Raw genomic sequence first — 20,000 nt, 5'->3', positions numbered from 1 at the left:
ACATAAAGAAAAATCAATTATTTAACAATTGTAATAAGTGGTGACTGGAAAATGTTGTTAACATTATATCAGCTGTATAATAAATATAAATTTACCTAAATATTTCTTCATCTTATAGAATTCGTTAAACATATTTAAAAACTATTGTGTGCGTAAGAATCTTTCATGCATGATGAAAATCTTATTCAGCTGATTATGGTGATTCTTAATGATGTTATTAATGGAATAGAAAGGCAGCTTAATTTAAAGAGAAAGTAATCAGATTTTCTTTATTGAATCACAACAGTTCCCTGGAACTCTATCGAGTAATTTTTGGATGGTTAGGAAAAAAATTGGAAACTTCTCAAGTGTACTCGTATATTCCAACGATATATATTTTATATCAAATAACTTCTTTACCATCTAAGCAGAAAAAATAAATGATAAGGTATGATGAGCTTCAACTGGCAGATTTTTTTTTTTTTTTTTTTTCTGGAAAACATAGTATGGGATCACCCATACGTAAAACAATGGACAAATATATATTTTTCAGCAATGGATATTTGTATGCATTGAAACAATCTGAAATTTTAAAGAAAATTAATTTACTTGTGGTTTCAGGAATAAACATACGAACTATATCACAATCTTATGGACTGAAAATAATATAATATGTTTTATTTTATTATCAAAAAATACTGCCATTCCGATTCAATCTTATTTTTCATACTGTTCCTTTTAGCAAATACAAACACACCTGAGAGAGAGAGAGAGAGAGAGAGAGAGAGAGAGAGAGAGAGAGAGAGAGAGAGAGAGAGAGAGAGAGATTGCAAACTTGAAGATTTTTTTATAGCGAAGTAAGGTATTAAAATACTTATCATGGTTTCTCTATATTTCGAATGAGCTGACCAAAGACAACAGAAGCTGAATTGTCACATGACCAGGCATTGCCCATGTAATTCATCAAAAGCCTCTCAGCGATATTGCAATGATATTCATACATCAATAACGGCAGCTTACAGCAAACTCAACAGCATGGTGACAGAGAAGACAAATTGAGAGGTGATTGACATATTACCCGAGGCACAATGGATTCATTGTGGAAGTGGAGAACGCAGCCCACAAAATTTTCAGTATTGGGTAAATCAGGTTTGTGGGATAAATTCCTATCATTTTTATATACAAACTTCTTTTATTTCGCAAATACCTCTTCCCTTGATTAGCATTTATTACTATTGGATATCTATTAACATAAATATATTAGATTGATTCTAAGTCACATAGAGTTCTGAATTGGAGTATATATATTATATTCTAATATATACAGAGATTTTTATGCCAAACAAAATGGATAATTACTTACTGTATACGTTATATTACCAGAGGGAATTGTAAAACAAAGGGCTAAATATTAACCTCAATATGTTTCTTTATGTTAATGGTAAGGCAAATGAGAATGGTGGTAATACACTTTTTCATTTGTACTAATAAAGATTATCAGCAACGTTTCGCTAGTATATAATAATAATAATAATAATAATAATAATAATAATAATAATAATAATAATAATAATAATAATAATAATATTGAGGATAATGAAAGTGGTAATCAACCAGTTTAATATTCAGATACATAATTACTCTGGAACATTAAAAAAGATATAGATTTATTCAAATAGTCAGGTCGGTTTTATATACAAGCGTATATTTAATAAAAAGTCTTTTATACAATAAGATAAAACCAAGTGAACAGATTTGATTCATAAAAATCTAAAAAAAAAATGGATATTCTTTGAGAATTCATCAAACAATAAGTATTATTGAATAACTAAATGCTTTTTAAAATATAATTTCCTTGAAGGCGAATCCAGTGGTGAAGAATTGACGACAGAATGTATGCTATAGTGCAAGAGCAGAACAAAGCCGCTTCAAGGTGGGACAGATTCTATTATTTCCATGAGTACGATACTGCCAGTTTGTGAGCCAGTTATCAGATTAATGGCTTCATACCTACTGATTAACAGTATCACCCCTTCTGTGTGTGTGTGTATATATATATATATATATATATATATATATATATATATATATATATATATATATATATATATATGTATATATATATATATATATATATATATATATATATATATATATATATATATATATATATATATATATAATATAAATTTATTATATATATATATATATATATATATATATATATATATATATGTGTGTGTGTGTGTGTGTGTGTGTGTGTGTGAGTGTGTATGCGTGTGCGTGTGCTTGTGCGTATGCGCACACGTGTGTATGTATGTGTGTGCGTAAGATTGGTTTTTAACTAACATATGGGAGGCACAATAATTAAAACTCGGTGTTGTCTATGAAGCCCTTTTTCGAACACTAGACTTCATTAATTACGGAACACCTAACAGATAGCTAAGGAAATGTTTGACAACTGCACATGGTAAAAGATTTCCCTGGTTTTAGGAAAAAGAGAAACTTTTGACAACGTTGCCTATAAAATAAAATAAAAGTCTCTGAGCATTTAAATGCGTCATGAAAAGGATTTACAAATAACAATATTTTTCTCTGAATTATCTCATATAATTAATAAAAAAACTTTTATTTTTTAAATATACACTTAGATTCAAGAGTATTGCAAGATAATACAAGGTTAAGCATAAGCAAAATACCAGATTTACCGGATAGTTTGTGTTTTGGAGAAGCTCCCTCTAATGTATGCATTTCATGTTACTGCTATGTGCAGAGTATGCCTTTGATTTGAACCTAATTGTTGTGGTAGGTACATTATTGCCCTTGAAGGTTATCTTTATACGAAAGGGTATTAATTTACCACGAAGTTTGGTTGTTGTTGAAAACATCAACTTGAATATTTTTCAATATAATGATCATCGATATCTGAAGAATAAGCGAATATAAATTGGGTTCACAACTTAAATTTATTTTGAGAACAATTTCAAATAATCTTAAACATCAATACCTGTTAAAATGTATGCTTGTAATATCAATATACATTTCTTACCAGCAGAATACTATCCCTTTTCTATCAGGAGGCGTAGTGAGTGCATTACTTAAATATTGTCCGGTTTTGCAGTCTACCAAATTCCGTTTACAAATATTTCATATGTTGATCAATATTCCAACTGAGAAACGTCATATAAACTTTCGTTGAATTGAAAAGACTTTGAAATGGTTACATAGTAATTCTACTTGAAGTTAACAGGGTCATATATTTGAGTTGCATATCTTGAAAAGGATAAAAAAGACAAGGAGATAGAGAGTTTGCATTAGAAATACTTCTTATGCTTATTATATAAATCTAGGATTCCGTCTATTTTATATTTTAATTATGTATCGGTTATTTGACGGGCGAAAGAGGCTTTGACTAAGAAGGCAGGATGAAAGCCACTGAATAACTTTACTACAAAACATCAGTTTATATATACATAAAGACCAGGCAAAAAGGACATAAAAACATAACAGGCAATTTCATGTTCAACCTAAAACCGATTCTATTAACAATTAGCGGTGAGAAAAACAGACATGGTTATTCAGGTACTATCAGTGCGAGGAGAGAGCGAAAATACAAAGCATAATATATGCAAAAAAAAGGAAATGTTGTTGCTATGTGTGATCGTGTGAAACATGGTTGGTACATGGCTCCCACCCTAAAAATTACATACTGTATATGTTAGATAGGGCGCCCTGATCCAGAGAGGCGAACTGTAGGCGGGTCATCTGGCAGGAGATAAGCAGGTTTTAGATGATTAATGGAGACCCAGTCTTCTTTGTCCCGGATGTTTAGTAGAAATACTATTGGACTGCAACGGATCACAAGGAAAGGGCCCATGTAAAGGGGTGTTAATGGTGGCTTGCTTGTGTTGTTGCGAAGGAAGACTTGCGTTGCAGAGTTCAAGTCTGTCGGTGTGTGATGCTTGGCTGGAGGCTTGTAAGTCTGGCGGAATAGAGTAAATTTTTCCACAACGTGACATATGCACTGGAGATCGTTGGAGGAGGTTGCAGAAGGGAAAAAATCGCAGGGACGACCAACAAGACGCCATACACCATTTCAGCTGCCGAGACGTCGAGGGTGTCTTTATGAGTGGTCCTTAGTCCCAGGAGGACCCAGGAAAGGTGAGTAAACCAGTAGGAATCCTTGCAGCGGGATATCAAAGCTGCTTTGAGGGTGCGATGAAAACGGTCAACCATTCCATTGGCAGCAGGGTTATAGGCAGTTGTCTGATGTAGGGTGATGCCCAGGAGATTTGCTAATGATATCCAAAATTGAGAGGTGAAAGTGGTACCCCACCCCTGTCAGACGTAATATGCTCAGGGATACCAAATCTTGCAATCCATTCTGAGAGTAAGGCAGATGTACATGTGGCAGACGTTGCAGTTTTCATGGGAATGGCTTCAGTCCAATGAGTGGAGTGGACGATGACGGTAAACAGGTAACGATGTTCTTGTGATGTGGGTATGGGGCCTACAACGTCAACGTGAATGTGGGCGAAACGACGCTGAGGTTGAGGTAAGGTGCCTACTCCTGAATCCGTGTGTCGATGTACTATGGAAGTTTGGCAAGAATTACAGGCGCCGACCCTATCCGTAACATCCTTAAAAATGCCATTCAAAATGAACTTCCTCTTCAGCAGCTGTGCAGTAGAACGGTTGAGGGATGTGAAAGGCCCTGAATGAAATCAAACACCTGTCGACGCATGGGAGCAGGAATCCAAGGTAGCGGTCTACCAGTACTGACGTCACAGAGGAGGGTGGTGTTGGAGTCGTTGAGGGGGATGTATTTCCAACAGAGGGATGTGCTGGATGCCCTACATGCTTGATACTCTGGATCCTGTCGTTGGGCTACAGCCAAGACATTGTAATTCAATCCCAGCTGAACGGTGGCCAATGTGTTTCTTGACAGGGCACCGGCTACAGGATTGATTTTCCCAGGGATATGTTGAAGGCTGCAATTGTATTCAGCCACGACGGAGAGATGTCGGCGTTGGCGGGCGGACCAGGTGTCAGACTCTTGAGTGAAGGCGTGCACCAGAGGCATGTAGTCTGTGCAAATGATGAAGGGTGTACCTTCTATGAAATGGCGAAAGTGACGGACAGCCAAGTGTGCCGCCAGCAATTTGCGATCGACCGTAGAATAACCCGATTCTGCCTTGGACAGTTTTCTGATAAAGAAGGCCAATGGCCAGGGCGAGCTGTTGACCACCTGTTCGAGTACTGCACCGATAGCGATGGCACTGGCATCGATGGAGAGAAGGAGAGGGACATATTGGATGGGAAAAGTGAGAGCAGCAGCAGTTGATAGGGCCTTCTTTGCCTTGCAGAAGACTGCCTCTTGAAGGGGACCCCACATCATGTCTTAAGGCTTGCACTTGAGGTTTGCGTAGAGGGGATCAAGAGTTACGGAAATGGCTGGCAGAAAACGGTGATAATAGTTGATCATGGCCGTCAATTCCAGCAGAATTTTGATGGTCAAGGGCGTAGGGAAGTTCTGAACGGCTGCTACCTTCTCAGGGAGAAGATAGACTCCTTCAGGAGTGATGCGGTGCCCAAAGAACGACACGGTGTTGGCGCCAAAGGTACACTTGTCGTACCGGACTACAAGGCGATTTTGTTGCAGGCGGTCGAGCACAATGGGCAGGTGACGGAGGTGTTCCTCTATTGAGGAAGAAAACACAAGTATGTCGTCCACATAATATACATACAAGGGAATGTCCCCTAAGATGCCATCCATGATATGTTGAAAAATAGCCCCAACATTACGAAGGGCAAAACTGGAGTAATTGAAGGTATATCTACCAAACGGAGTGGTGATAGTGGCTTGGGGATATCTGTGTCGAATGTTCGACTCAACAGAATCAGTTCTGCTGTTAGTAGTCGTCTGATGACGTCACATGAAAGGTCTCCATTATTTTATTTCTTGTTCTTGATTTCCAGTATATTTAATATTTGAAATATAGATTTATTTCATTATTGGAGTTTGTTATTATTGTAACAATATAAGGATGTTCTTATTTCATTAAAATTATCAAGGTTTCCTTGAAAACATGTTCTTTTGTTGGAAGTTGTGTTCGGACATCGGAGTTCTGATTCGACTTCAACATTAATTGTATAGAGAATAACTGGTTATTTTAGATATTAATAATCCAGTTATTGTATCATTCTATTGTTATTAATTATCTTTTCCATCTATAAATGTCCCCCCTGTTAACTACCTTACGTCCAAGTATTTATTTCATAATTGTATAAAACATACGAACATTGGCTTAAGGGTTAAGGTATGGCAGAAAATACGAACATTAGCTTAAGGGTTAAGGTATGGGAGAAATCCCGACAATTTTTTCGTCTTATTACAAACGTGCCCGAGAGAACATCTCGACTTATTTGGCACCTGTTTGTCGCCGGGTTTTTAGCAGTGAATACACTCCGAGTTTATTATATTATCGTTAGGGGATAGATGAGTATATGTGAGGGGCCTGTTGATATAGTCATCTATTCCAGTTGATAGCAAGCATAGTGTCCTCATCTGAGGATAGTTACATACCTCTAGTTGTGATGGCTTACATGCTCTAGAGGCCATTTATTTATTTCACAGTAGTGTGTTTTACGCTATATGGTGCGGTATTGTTGCCGAGCATTCAATATCATGTATGATCGTTTGATCTTGTGTTAGGTTAAACTAACCCACATTCTATGTCTTAGTAATGCATAGTTCATGTTAGTAGTCTAATAGGTTAGGCCTAGGAGTGTGGTTGTTAGACTAATACCCGTGCGACTATTATCGGCCCTAAGGGGGGCCACGGTAGGTTACCATCAATATTTTCATTTGCTGACCCATTGCAGTTCTTATATAAGACTAATATGTGAATTAAGTATATATTTATAGTATCAAGCTAATCAACCTTTCATTTTCAAAGTAACCTACAATTAATTCTCCATTTCATTACACTGTTATGTATTGCTTTGATTTTCCCTTTGAGGACTGTAATGGGTGGGATTTCTTTCTATTTTGTCAATATGTAATATATGCCAAATTTATATAAGTTTGATTTGCATGATGCTTTGTGGTATGTTTTGTTGTTTCAGGAGCGATTACTTAACTGGGTTTCTTCCTGAAGGATAATTGCGGATATATTTACTCCCATTATGACATGTGAAAATTATTCGATTGATCTTCTCAGCATTGTGAGGTATGTGAAAGAGACACTTGTTGATTTGCCTCACCCCCATTTACTAGTTGCCTAATGGAAATGTTATACTCCATCTTATCCGAGTAACATTAATTCTTTTTATTTTATTGTGTAGTTGAATTATCCAACTTTCCTCCACAGTAAGATTAAAAATGGTCCTTCGAACCGGATAATATAGTTGGTTCCTTAACGTTTTTTGCAACCCCTTCTATTATTGGCAATCATCATGTCACTTTCACATACTTCAATATTATATATATATATATTTTTTCTTTGAATTTGTGATTAACCTAACCTAATTCTGGTTAGATATTTATTATATGTTATTGTGCAAAAGTTGCTATAGATATAACAATGGAGGCTGAATACAGGTCACTGACCAGTTTGCGTGGTCATATCACGCGAGGTCTAAATTATATGACCGATGCCCTAACCAGTGATGCAGGAGTTCGCTATTTAGAACTTCAAAGTGCTTCTTTAGAGAAAAGGTGGAACAGTTACGAATCTCGATGGGACATATTTGTTGATAAATATATTGATGAAAGTGGTCATGATGAGAGGGAGGCTAGACATATTGACCTCCAAGATAAATATCATGAAATTCAACTTAAGCTGTCATTGTATATGAAACAATTTTCCCCAATCTCTCAAAGTAATCCGCATGGTAGTACTAATTCTATGATTAAGGTAAAGTTGCCTGAAATAAAATTGAAAGAGTTTTCAGGAGACCCTCTAGACTGGACTAGATTTTGGAATCAATTTAGTATATCTATTCATTTAAAGAAAGACATAGATGATGTTACTAAATATGTATATCTAACCCAATGTATTAAGGGCAATGCTCAAAAGCTACTTGCAGGTTTTAAGGGTGAAGCTTCTGATTATGGTGATGCCATTAAGGCGCTAACTGAAATGTATGGGGATCCAAAGAAGATAAGGCGAACTTTACTTAGGTCTTTGATTAATTTAGGGAAGCCTAAATATGTTAGAAGTGAAATATTTGATTTTAAGGTTGATTTGGAGAACTTGCTCATGCAAATAGGTCATGATTCTGAGATTGATGTGTCGTCAAATGAGATGATATTGAGGGAACTTATTGTGTTAAAACTACCAAAAGAGGTAGAAGATTTTATGTTTGGTCTTTATAAAACCATGTACTTTAGTGTAAGTCAGATAAAGGAAGGTCTTCAACACTTATTAAATTTTATGGAACAAGAAAATAAAGGGAGTGCTAATAAGGGAACACCAGAAGTCAATAAAATTCGTTTCCAGTCACCAGCAAAACCTTCATCTCCATTTAAGGGTTCAAATACTGTAGGTACTTACACTACACTTAGTAATTATTCTTGCATATATTGTAAGGGAAAACATAGACCCTTTGACTGTACGATTTATAGCTCTCTAAATGCTAGGAGGGAAAGGTTGAAGGTATTGAATCGATGTATTAAATGTACTAAGGTACATCAGTCAACTGAGTGTGCCACCATTCTTAATATGTGTCCTCATTGTAGAAGAGGAAAACATCATTCGTTCCTTTGTATTAGTTCTCCAGGTTCAGTTGGTACTCCAAATATTGGTAAGTCCACAGTAACTAGTAAGGATATTAACAGTGATAAATTGAATGGTGACCCTATAACAACGAATCAAGTGATGTCTATAATTAATAAACAGTCTTCTCATCAAAACTATAGTGTAGCTCTTCCTACTGCAATGGTAACTGTTAGATCAGAAGATGGTCAGTTAATCTCAGTCAGGTGCCTCTTTGATAGTGGAAGTCAACGTTCCTTCATTCATAAAGATTTGGCCAATAAGTTAAGCCTCAGAACAGTTTCTACTGTAAATATGATTTTGAATAGTTTTGATGGTATGGGTGATTCCAGGGATTATGAGATTGTTAACCCTGTAGTTTCTTTGGGAAGTAGGAAAAAGAGAGTAACATTGGTTGTTGTGAAGGATATGCCTGAACCGATAATAACTCCTGGCCTTTGTGACACGATGAGAGATCTTGATAAGATAGGTTATCATCTTGCAGATAGAGATATAAAATCAGATAAAATTGACAATATAAAAATGCTTATAGGTGCAGATTTCCTGGGAAATTATTTATCAGGTATGAGACAAGTGAATAATGTAGATTTACTTGAATCTCCAGGTGGCTATTTAATTTATGGCCTCATTCCACATAGAGGTACGGATCATATTCATTGTAATAGTGCCCTTGTTGCTAGAGTGAGTGTCGAGTTAGGAGAAAATGCTCCATTGTTGGTTGATCCTCGCACAATAAGCTCTGCCGTGGTTGATGATACTCTTCCTGTGCATAAATTGTGGGATCTTGATGTAGTTGGAATCATTCCTTCACAAGTTTCGCCAAGTGATGTAGAAACTATTTCAAAATATGAAACTACTGTTTTGCATAGAAATGGAAGATACTGGGTGGAATTACCATTCAAGCATAATCATCCTTTTCTCCCAACTAATTATAATGTAGCATTAGGTCAAATGTATAATCAACTAAAAAGGTTCCAGCATCAACCAGATCATTTGAAATGTTATGATAACATAATCAAGGAACAATTAAAGTTGGATTTTATTGAGGAGGTTGAAAATCCTGTAATAAGTCCTAACACCCACTATCTTCCACATCATGCAGTCAGAAAGAACTCCTCCACTACACCCCTTAGAGTGGTGTATAATTGTAGTGCAAAGCCAAGTAAATCCTCTGCATCATTGAATGATTGTCTCATGACCGGTCCGTCATTAACGGAGAAATTATTTGATTTGTTAGTCAGGTTTAGAATGAATAAATTTGCCTGCATAGCTGATATTGAGAAGGCCTTTCTGCAGATTGGATTGCAACAGCATCACAGAGATTTTACTAGATTTTTGTGGTTAGAAGATCCATTTGACAAAAATAGTAGAGTAAAAACATATAGGTTTAAATCGGTTCTCTTTGGTGCTACTTGCAGCCCTTTTTTATTGCAGATGACCTTACAGTATCATTTTCAAAGATCACATTCACCCTATTCAGGTGTTCTATTATCTAGTTTTTATGTGGATAATTTTCAGCACAATGCTGATAATGAACAGCAGTTGGTGGAATTATATGATGTGGCCAATGCTGAAATGATTAAGGCTGGAATGAATCTGAGACAATGGAACAGTAATTCAAAATTACTTAAGGATCATATAAGCCAGAGTACAGAGGAGTCATTGGAATTTCCACTTGTGGACAAAATATTAGGTTTGAATTGGGAACTTTCAAGTGATTCATTATTTGTAAATCTGTGTAAATTTGAAACATTACAGTATGTTACGAAGAGACAATTACTGTCTCTTGTATCTTCTTGTTTTGACCCTTTGGGTATGTGTGTGCCTATTTTGATTAAAGGGAAGATATTAATTCAAGAAGCATGGAAAGAAAATATTGGTTGGGATGTAAAATTACCACCCTCATTTCTTGACAGATGGAATACTTTGGCTTGTGAATTATCAGAGCTCCCAACCTTCAAATTTCCTAGATGTATCTGTTGGATGGGAGACTCTTATAGACTTCATGTTTTTGTAGATGCCAGTACTACTGCCTATGGTGCAGTTTGTTATCTCAGTAATAACAATCAATCTAATTTTGTAGCTAGCAAGGCCAGAGTAACCCCACTGAAAACTCGTACTATACCTCAGTTAGAAATAACGGCATTACAGCTAGGTACTCAATTTGCATGCTGTATCAGAGACCTTTTTCATCATTTCTTTATTGAAGAAGTCATTAATTTGGTCAGACTCAGAAGTTGCTCTCCAATGGCTTAAAAATAATAAATGTAAAATTACCTACGTTCAAAATAGAGTAGCTCAAATAAAGGAAATAGGATCCTCTTTCAAGTTTTTATATGTATCCACCAAAGAGAACCCTGCAGATCTCCTAACAAGGGGTATTAGTATTACTCAGTTTCGTAAGTCTCGTTTATGGACCCATGGACCTTCATGGTTATCCTGTCCTGAAAAATGGCCTGAACAGAGATTTTTAGTAATGATTTGTGAAATTGTTTCAGAGATTGTTCCTGAAGTGCCTATTCCAGAACCTATTTTTGATTATAGTAACTACTCATCGCTTGGGAAATTGTTGAATGTTACTAGAATTGTTTATAATTTCATTATGTGTGTTAAATCTGGTATTAGATTAGTCGATCCTCTTGTGTATTGGATCAGATATGTTCAAGATACACATTATCCCAGAATTTGTGCCTTCCTTAGGAAGGAATTGAACGGTCTTGAGCAGGATAAACTGCAATTTATTAAAGATATAGGTCTTTACTATGATGAGTCTACTGGTCTTATTCATAGTCGTGGTAGACTACACCATTCTAATTTAGACCAGAGTACCAAATTTCCTATCTTAATACCTTCCAAGAGTCATTTAGCTAATCTCTTAATTGGTTTTGCTCATGAAAAATGTCTGCATGGTGGAGTTAAAGAAACTTTGTCCTATCTTCGCAGACAATATTGGATACCAAAGGTGATATCAACCATTAAGAAGTTCTTAAGACATTGTGTAAATTGTAAGAGAGTTGAAGGTAGGAGATTTGATTACCCTGGTCCTCCTCCACTTCCAGCTGTAAGAGTTCAATTTACGCGCCATTTTTTCATACTGGCATTGATTTTTCAGGTCCCATTACCATAACCAAAACTGAAGATGGTAAACCTCATAAATATTATATAGTACTTTTTACATGTACTGCATCAAGACTAGTTCATTTAGAGTTAGCATGAAACATGAGTGCATTAACGTTCATTAATATTTTTAGACGATTTTGTGCTATCTATTCTGCCCCTGTCACTGTGATTTCTGACAATGGTAGTAATTTCTTGGCCAGTGCCAAATTTTTTGATCAATTGTTGATGCAAAGAGATGTAAAGGAATATATGGCTGTTAATCATATACAATGGAGGTTCATTGCACCCCGTGCTCCTTGGCAGGGGGGATTCTATGAACTGTTTAAAAAAGGTGCTGTTCAAGAAAAGAGTTAATGCAGATGAATTAGAAACTGTGTTGAAGGAAATTCAGTGTAAATTGAATAATCGTCCCTTAACTTACATAGATGCAGAAACTCCCATCGAACCTCTTGCCCCAATTCATTTATGGTGTGGTAGGATCATAAATCCTATGCCATCAGTAGAGCTAGATAGTCAAGAAGATCCAAACTTTTTGGATCATAGCGAATTCAATAAACGTTACAGCCAAGTGTCTGTTATTCTTAACCACTTTGAAAATATGTGGAGAAATGAATACTTAACTGCATTACGTGAGAAACATTACGGTGGCTCACAAGCATGTCAGGATAAAGCTCCACTTATAGGGACGTAGTTATTGTTGAACGGCCAGGTCCGCAACATGAGTGGCCTTTAGGTCGTATTGTTAAATTGTATCCAGATAAAGAAAACATCATAAGAGTAGTGGATGTTCTGTACAATGGATCTATAAGTAAGCGTACCATAGACAAATTGGTTCCTTTGGAAATCCACTCGCCACTTATAAAATCCACAATAGTGCAGGGTGAAGAATCACAACCTAACGTTAGTGGTGAAACCAAACAGATTCATGGAGATAGTGTGAGTGAAGTGCGTCCTTTAAGGAAAGCAGCTTTAAAAGCTGCCAAGCTCCGTCAATATCTTATTGATAATGATCAAATTTAAAGTTTTGAATTTATTTTGCTTGTTGGGAGTGTGTGTCGAATGTTCGACTCAACAGAATCAGTTCTGCTGTTAGTAGTCGTCTGATGACGTCACATGAAAGGTCTCCATTATTTTATTTCTTGTTCTTGATTTCCAGTATATTTAATATTTGAAATATAGATTTATTTCATTATTGGAGTTTGTTATTATTGTAACAATATAAGGATGTTCTTATTTCATTAAAATTATCAAGGTTTCCTTGAAAACATGTTCTTTTGTTGGAAGTTGTGTTCGGACATCGGAGTTCTGATTCGACTTCAACATTAATTGTATAGAGAATAACTGGTTATTTTAGATATTAATAATCCAGTTATTGTATCATTCCATTGTTATTAATTATCTTTTCCATCTAGAAATGTCCCCCCTGTTAACTACCTTACGTCCAAGTATTTATTTCATAATTGTATAAAACATACGAACATTGGCTTAAGGGTTAAGGTATGGCAGAAAATACGAACATTAGCTTAAGGGTTAAGGTATGGGAGAAATCCCGACAATTTTTTCGTCTTATTACAAACGTGCCCGAGAGAACATCTCGACTTATTTGGCACCTGTTTGTCGCCGGGTTTTTAGCAGTGAATACACTCCGAGTTTATTATATTATCGTTAGGGGATAGATGAGTATATGTGAGGGGCTGTTGATATAGTCATCTATTCCAGTTGATAGCAAGCATAGTGTCCTCATCTGAGGATAGTTACATACCTCTAGTTGTGATGGCTTACATGCTCTAGAGGCCATTTATTTATTTCACAGTAGTGTGTTTTACGCTATATGGTGCGGTATTGTTGCCGAGCATTCAATATCATGTATGATCGTTTGATCTTGTGTTAGGTTAAACTAACCCACATTCTATGTCTTAGTAATGCATAGTTCATGTTAGTAGTCTAATAGGTTAGGCCTAGGAGTGTGGTTGTTAGACTAATACCCGTGCGACTATTATCGGCCCTAAGGGGGGCCACGGTAGGTTACCATCAATATTTTCATTTGCTGACCCATTGCAGTTCTTATATAAGACTAATATGTGAATTAAGTATATATTTATAGTATCAAGCTAATCAACCTTTCATTTTCAAAGTAACCTACAATTAATTCTCCATTTCATTACACTGTTATGTATTGCTTTGATTTTCCCTTTGAGGACTGTAATGGGTGGGATTTCTTTCTATTTTGTCAATATGTAATATATGCCAAATTTATATAAGTTTGATTTGCATGATGCTTTGTGGTATGTTTTGTTGTTTCAGGAGCGATTACTTAACTGGGTTTCTTCCTGAAGGATAATTGCGGATATATTTACTCCCATTATGACATGTGAAAATTATTCGATTGATCTTCTCAGCATTGTGAGGTATGTGAAAGAGACACTTGTTGATTTGCCTCACCCCCATTTACTAGTTGCCTAATGGAAATGTTATACTCCATCTTATCCGAGTAACATTAATTCTTTTTATTTTATTGTGTAGTTGAATTATCCAACTTTCCTCCACAGTAAGATTAAAAATGGTCCTTCGAACCGGATAATATAGTTGGTTCCTTAACGTTTTTTGCAACCCCTTCTATTATTGGCAATCATCATGTCACTTTCACATACTTCAATATTATATATATATATATTTTTTCTTTGAATTTGTGATTAACCTAACCTAATTCTGGTTAGATATTTATTATATGTTATTGTGCAAAAGTTGCTATAGATATAACAATGGAGGCTGAATACAGGTCACTGACCAGTTTGCGTGGTCATATCACGCGAGGTCTAAATTATATGACCGATGCCCTAACCAGTGATGCAGGAGTTCGCTATTTAGAACTTCAAAGTGCTTCTTTAGAGAAAAGGTGGAACAGTTACGAATCTCGATGGGACATATTTGTTGATAAATATATTGATGAAAGTGGTCATGATGAGAGGGAGGCTAGACATATTGACCTCCAAGATAAATATCATGAAATTCAACTTAAGCTGTCATTGTATATGAAACAATTTTCCCCAATCTCTCAAAGTAATCCGCATGGTAGTACTAATTCTATGATTAAGGTAAAGTTGCCTGAAATAAAATTGAAAGAGTTTTCAGGAGACCCTCTAGACTGGACTAGATTTTGGAATCAATTTAGTATATCTATTCATTTAAAGAAAGACATAGATGATGTTACTAAATATGTATATCTAACCCAATGTAATTAAGGGCAATGCTCAAAAGCTACTTGCAGGTTTTAAGGGTGAAGCTTCTGATTATGGTGATGCCATTAAGGCGCTAACTGAAATGTATGGGGATCCAAAGAAGATAAGGCGAACTTTACTTAGGTCTTTGATTAATTTAGGGAAGCCTAAATATGTTAGAAGTGAAATATTTGATTTTAAGGTTGATTTGGAGAACTTGCTCATGCAAATAGGTCATGATTCTGAGATTGATGTGTCGTCAAATGAGATGATATTGAGGGAACTTATTGTGTTAAAACTACCAAAAGAGGTAGAAAGATTTTATGTTTGGTCTTTATAAAACCATGTACTTTAGTGTAAGTCAGATAAAGGAAGGTCTTCAACACTTATTAAATTTTATGGAACAAGAAAATAAAGGGAGTGCTAATAAGGGAACACCAGAAGTCAATAAAATTCGTTTCCAGTCACCAGCAAAACCTTCATCTCCATTTAAGGGTTCAAATACTGTAGGTACTTACACTACACTTAGTAATTATTCTTGCATATATTGTAAGGGAAAACATAGACCCTTTGACTGTACGATTTATAGCTCTCTAAATGCTAGGAGGGAAAGGTTGAAGGTATTGAATCGATGTATTAAATGTACTAAGGTACATCAGTCAACTGAGTGTGCCACCATTCTTAATATGTGTCCTCATTGTAGAAGAGGAAAACATCATTCGTTCCTTTGTATTAGTTCTCCAGGTTCAGTTGGTACTCCAAATATTGGTAAGTCCACAGTAACTAGTAAGGATATTAACAGTGATAAATTGAATGGTGACCCTATAACAACGAATCAAGTGATGTCTATAATTAATAAACAGTCTTCTCATCAAAACTATAGTGTAGCTCTTCCTACTGCAATGGTAACTGTTAGATCAGAAGATGGTCAGTTAATCTCAGTCAGGTGCCTCTTTGATAGTGGAAGTCAACGTTCCTTCATTCATAAAGATTTGGCCAATAAGTTAAGCCTCAGAACAGTTTCTACTGTAAATATGATTTTGAATAGTTTTGATGGTATGGGTGATTCCAGGGATTATGAGATTGTTAACCCTGTAGTTTCTTTGGGAAGTAGGAAAAAGAGAGTAACATTGGTTGTTGTGAAGGATATGCCTGAACCGATAATAACTCCTGGCCTTTGTGACACGACTGAGAGATCTTGATAAGATAGGTTATCATCTTGCAGATAGAGATATAAAACCAGATAAAATTGACAATATAAAAATGCTTATAGGTGCAGATTTCCTGGGAAATTATTTATCAGGTATGAGACAAGTGAATAATGTAGATTTACTTGAATCTCCAGGTGGCTATTTAATTTATGGCCTCATTCCACATAGAGGTACGGATCATATTCATTGTAATAGTGCCCTTGTTGCTAGAGTGAGTGTCGAGTTAGGAGAAAATGCTCCATTGTTGGTTGATCCTCGCACAATAAGCTCTGCCGTGGTTGATGATACTCTTCCTGTGCATAAATTGTGGGATCTTGATGTAGTTGGAATCATTCCTTCACAAGTTTCGCCAAGTGATGTAGAAACTATTTCAAAATATGAAACTACTGTTTTGCATAGAAATGGAAGATACTGGGTGGAATTACCATTCAAGCATAATCATCCTTTTCTCCCAACTAATTATAATGTAGCATTAGGTCAAATGTATAATCAACTAAAAAGGTTCCAGCATCAACCAGATCATTTGAAATGTTATGATAACATAATCAAGGAACAATTAAAGTTGGATTTTATTGAGGAGGTTGAAAATCCTGTAATAAGTCCTAACACCCACTATCTTCCACATCATGCAGTCAGAAAGAACTCCTCCACTACACCCCTTAGAGTGGTGTATAATTGTAGTGCAAAGCCAAGTAAATCCTCTGCATCATTGAATGATTGTCTCATGACCGGTCCGTCATTAACGGAGAAATTATTTGATTTGTTAGTCAGGTTTAGAATGAATAAATTTGCCTGCATAGCTGATATTGAGAAGGCCTTTCTGCAGATTGGATTGCAACAGCATCACAGAGATTTTACTAGATTTTTGTGGTTAGAAGATCCATTTGACAAAAATAGTAGAGTAAAAACATATAGGTTTAAATCGGTTCTCTTTGGTGCTACTTGCAGCCCTTTTTTATTGCAGATGACCTTACAGTATCATTTTCAAAGATCACATTCACCCTATTCAGGTGTTCTATTATCTAGTTTTTATGTGGATAATTTTCAGCACAATGCTGATAATGAACAGCAGTTGGTGGAATTATATGATGTGGCCAATGCTGAAATGATTAAGGCTGGAATGAATCTGAGACAATGGAACAGTAATTCAAAATTACTTAAGGATCATATAAGCCAGAGTACAGAGGAGTCATTGGAATTTCCACTTGTGGACAAAATATTAGGTTTGAATTGGGAACTTTCAAGTGATTCATTATTTGTAAATCTGTGTAAATTTGAAACATTACAGTATGTTACGAAGAGACAATTACTGTCTCTTGTATCTTCTTGTTTTGACCCTTTGGGTATGTGTGTGCCTATTTTGATTAAAGGGAAGATATTAATTCAAGAAGCATGGAAAGAAAATATTGGTTGGGATGTAAAATTACCACCCTCATTTCTTGACAGATGGAATACTTTGGCTTGTGAATTATCAGAGCTCCCAACCTTCAAATTTCCTAGATGTATCTGTTGGATGGGAGACTCTTATAGACTTCATGTTTTTGTAGATGCCAGTACTACTGCCTATGGTGCAGTTTGTTATCTCAGTAATAACAATCAATCTAATTTTGTAGCTAGCAAGGCCAGAGTAACCCCACTGAAAACTCGTACTATACCTCAGTTAGAAATAACGGCATTACAGCTAGGTACTCAATTTGCATGCTGTATCAGAGACCTTTTTCATCATTTCTTTATTGAAGAAGTCATAATTTGGTCAGACTCAGAAGTTGCTCTCCAATGGCTTAAAAATAATAAATGTAAAATTACCTACGTTCAAAATAGAGTAGCTCAAATAAAGGAAATAGGATCCTCTTTCAAGTTTTTATATGTATCCACCAAAGAGAACCCTGCAGATCTCCTAACAAGGGGTATTAGTATTACTCAGTTTCGTAAGTCTCGTTTATGGACCCATGGACCTTCATGGTTATCCTGTCCTGAAAAATGGCCTGAACAGAGATTTTTAGTAATGATTTGTGAAATTGTTTCAGAGATTGTTCCTGAAGTGCCTATTCCAGAACCTATTTTTGATTATAGTAACTACTCATCGCTTGGGAAATTGTTGAATGTTACTAGAATTGTTTATAATTTCATTATGTGTGTTAAATCTGGTATTAGATTAGTCGATCCTCTTGTGTATTGGATCAGATATGTTCAAGATACACATTATCCCAGAATTTGTGCCTTCCTTAGGAAGGAATTGAACGGTCTTGAGCAGGATAAACTGCAATTTATTAAAGATATAGGTCTTTACTATGATGAGTCTACTGGTCTTATTCATAGTCGTGGTAGACTACACCATTCTAATTTAGACCAGAGTACCAAATTTCCTATCTTAATACCTTCCAAGAGTCATTTAGCTAATCTCTTAATTGGTTTTGCTCATGAAAAATGTCTGCATGGTGGAGTTAAAGAAACTTTGTCCTATCTTCGCAGACAATATTGGATACCAAAGGTGATATCAACCATTAAGAAGTTCTTAAGACATTGTGTAAATTGTAAGAGAGTTGAAGGTAGGAGATTTGATTACCCTGGTCCTCCTCCACTTCCAGCTGTAAGAGTTCAATTTACGCGGCCATTTTTTCATACTGGCATTGATTTTTCAGGTCCCATTACCATAACCAAAACTGAAGATGGTAAACCTCATAAATATTATATAGTACTTTTTACATGTACTGCATCAAGACTAGTTCATTTAGAGTTAGCATGTAACATGAGTGCATTAACGTTCATTAATATTTTTAGACGATTTTGTGCTATCTATTCTGCCCCTGTCACTGTGATTTCTGACAATGGTAGTAATTTCTTGGCCAGTGCCAAATTTTTGATCAATTGTTGATGCAAAGAGATGTAAAGGAATATATGGCTGTTAATCATATACAATGGAGGTTCATTGCACCCCCGTGCTCCTTGGCAGGGGGGGATTCTATGAACTGTTTAAAAAAGGTGCTGTTCAAGAAAAGAGTTAATGCAGATGAATTAGAAACTGTGTTGAAGGAAATTCAGTGTAAATTGAATAATCGTCCCTTAACTTACATAGATGCAGAAACTCCCATCGAACCTCTTGCCCCAATTCATTTATGGTGTGGTAGGATCATAAATCCTATGCCATCAGTAGAGCTAGATAGTCAAGAAGATCCAAACTTTTTGGATCATAGCGAATTCAATAAACGTTACAGCCAAGTGTCTGTTATTCTTAACCACTTTGAAAATATGTGGAGAAATGAATACTTAACTGCATTACGTGAGAAACATTACGGTGGCTCACAAGCATGTCAGGATAAAGCTCCACTTGTAGGGGACGTAGTTATTGTTGAACGGCCAGGTCCGCAACATGAGTGGCCTTTAGGTCGTATTGTTAAATTGTATCCAGATAAAGAAAACATCATAAGAGTAGTGGATGTTCTGTACAATGGATCTATAAGTAAGCGTACCATAGACAAATTGGTTCCTTTGGAAATCCACTCGCCACTTATAAACTCCACAATAGTGCAGGGTGAAGAATCACAACCTAACGTTAGTGGTGAAACCAAACAGATTCATGGAGATAGTGTGAGTGAAGTGCGTCCTTTAAGGAAAGCAGCTTTAAAAGCTGCCAAGCTCCGTCAATATCTTATTGATAATGATCAAATTTAAAGTTTTGAATTTATTTTGCT

General features: G+C 35.8%; 4 protein-coding genes across 4 annotated transcripts; all 4 read left to right on the top strand.

Moving 5' to 3' along the window:
• Positions 1–7,565: 7,565 nt before the first annotated feature.
• On the top strand, positions 7,566–12,899 carry LOC137617444 (uncharacterized). Its single transcript, XM_068347468.1, has 6 exons — positions 7,566–10,130; positions 10,278–10,516; positions 10,676–10,914; positions 11,258–11,779; positions 12,305–12,508; positions 12,637–12,899. The coding sequence occupies exons 1-6, from the start codon at positions 7,566–7,568 to the stop codon at positions 12,897–12,899; spliced, it is 4,032 nt and encodes a 1,343-aa protein (XP_068203569.1).
• Positions 12,900–15,441: 2,542 nt separating this feature from the next.
• Positions 15,442–16,299, top strand: LOC137617443 (uncharacterized). The gene has a single exon (XM_068347467.1). It carries the CDS (start codon positions 15,442–15,444, stop codon positions 16,297–16,299), a length of 858 nt encoding a protein of 285 aa, XP_068203568.1.
• A 61-nt stretch (positions 16,300–16,360) lies between these two features.
• Positions 16,361–19,183, top strand: LOC137617442 (uncharacterized). The gene has a single exon (XM_068347466.1). The coding sequence runs from the start codon at positions 16,361–16,363 to the stop codon at positions 19,181–19,183; it is 2,823 nt and encodes a 940-aa protein (XP_068203567.1).
• On the top strand, positions 19,183–19,980 carry LOC137617440 (uncharacterized). The gene has a single exon (XM_068347465.1). The coding sequence runs from the start codon at positions 19,183–19,185 to the stop codon at positions 19,978–19,980; it is 798 nt and encodes a 265-aa protein (XP_068203566.1).
• The last annotated feature ends 20 nt before the right edge of the window (positions 19,981–20,000 follow it).

The sequence above is a fragment of the Palaemon carinicauda genome, chromosome 23, assembly GCF_036898095.1.
Source record: "Palaemon carinicauda isolate YSFRI2023 chromosome 23, ASM3689809v2, whole genome shotgun sequence".
NCBI lineage: Eukaryota > Metazoa > Arthropoda > Malacostraca > Decapoda > Palaemonidae > Palaemon > Palaemon carinicauda.
This window is presented reverse-complemented; position numbering and strand designations above follow the sequence as displayed.

Excerpts from the sequence above, each read along its gene's own strand:
- LOC137617444 (XM_068347468.1), top strand. The coding sequence starts at position 7,566 with ATGGAGGCTGAATACAGGTCACTGACCAGTTTGCGTGGTCATATCACG. Across the intron at positions 10,517-10,675 it reads TGTAAATTTGAAACATTACA|ATGGAATACTTTGGCTTGTG; the intron begins GTATGTTACGAA and ends ATTTCTTGACAG. Across the intron at positions 10,915-11,257 it reads AATAACGGCATTACAGCTAG|AGATTGTTCCTGAAGTGCCT; the intron begins GTACTCAATTTG and ends AAATTGTTTCAG.
- LOC137617443 (XM_068347467.1), top strand. The coding sequence starts at position 15,442 with ATGTACTTTAGTGTAAGTCAGATAAAGGAAGGTCTTCAACACTTATTA.
- LOC137617442 (XM_068347466.1), top strand. The coding sequence starts at position 16,361 with ATGCTTATAGGTGCAGATTTCCTGGGAAATTATTTATCAGGTATGAGA.
- LOC137617440 (XM_068347465.1), top strand. The coding sequence starts at position 19,183 with ATGCAAAGAGATGTAAAGGAATATATGGCTGTTAATCATATACAATGG.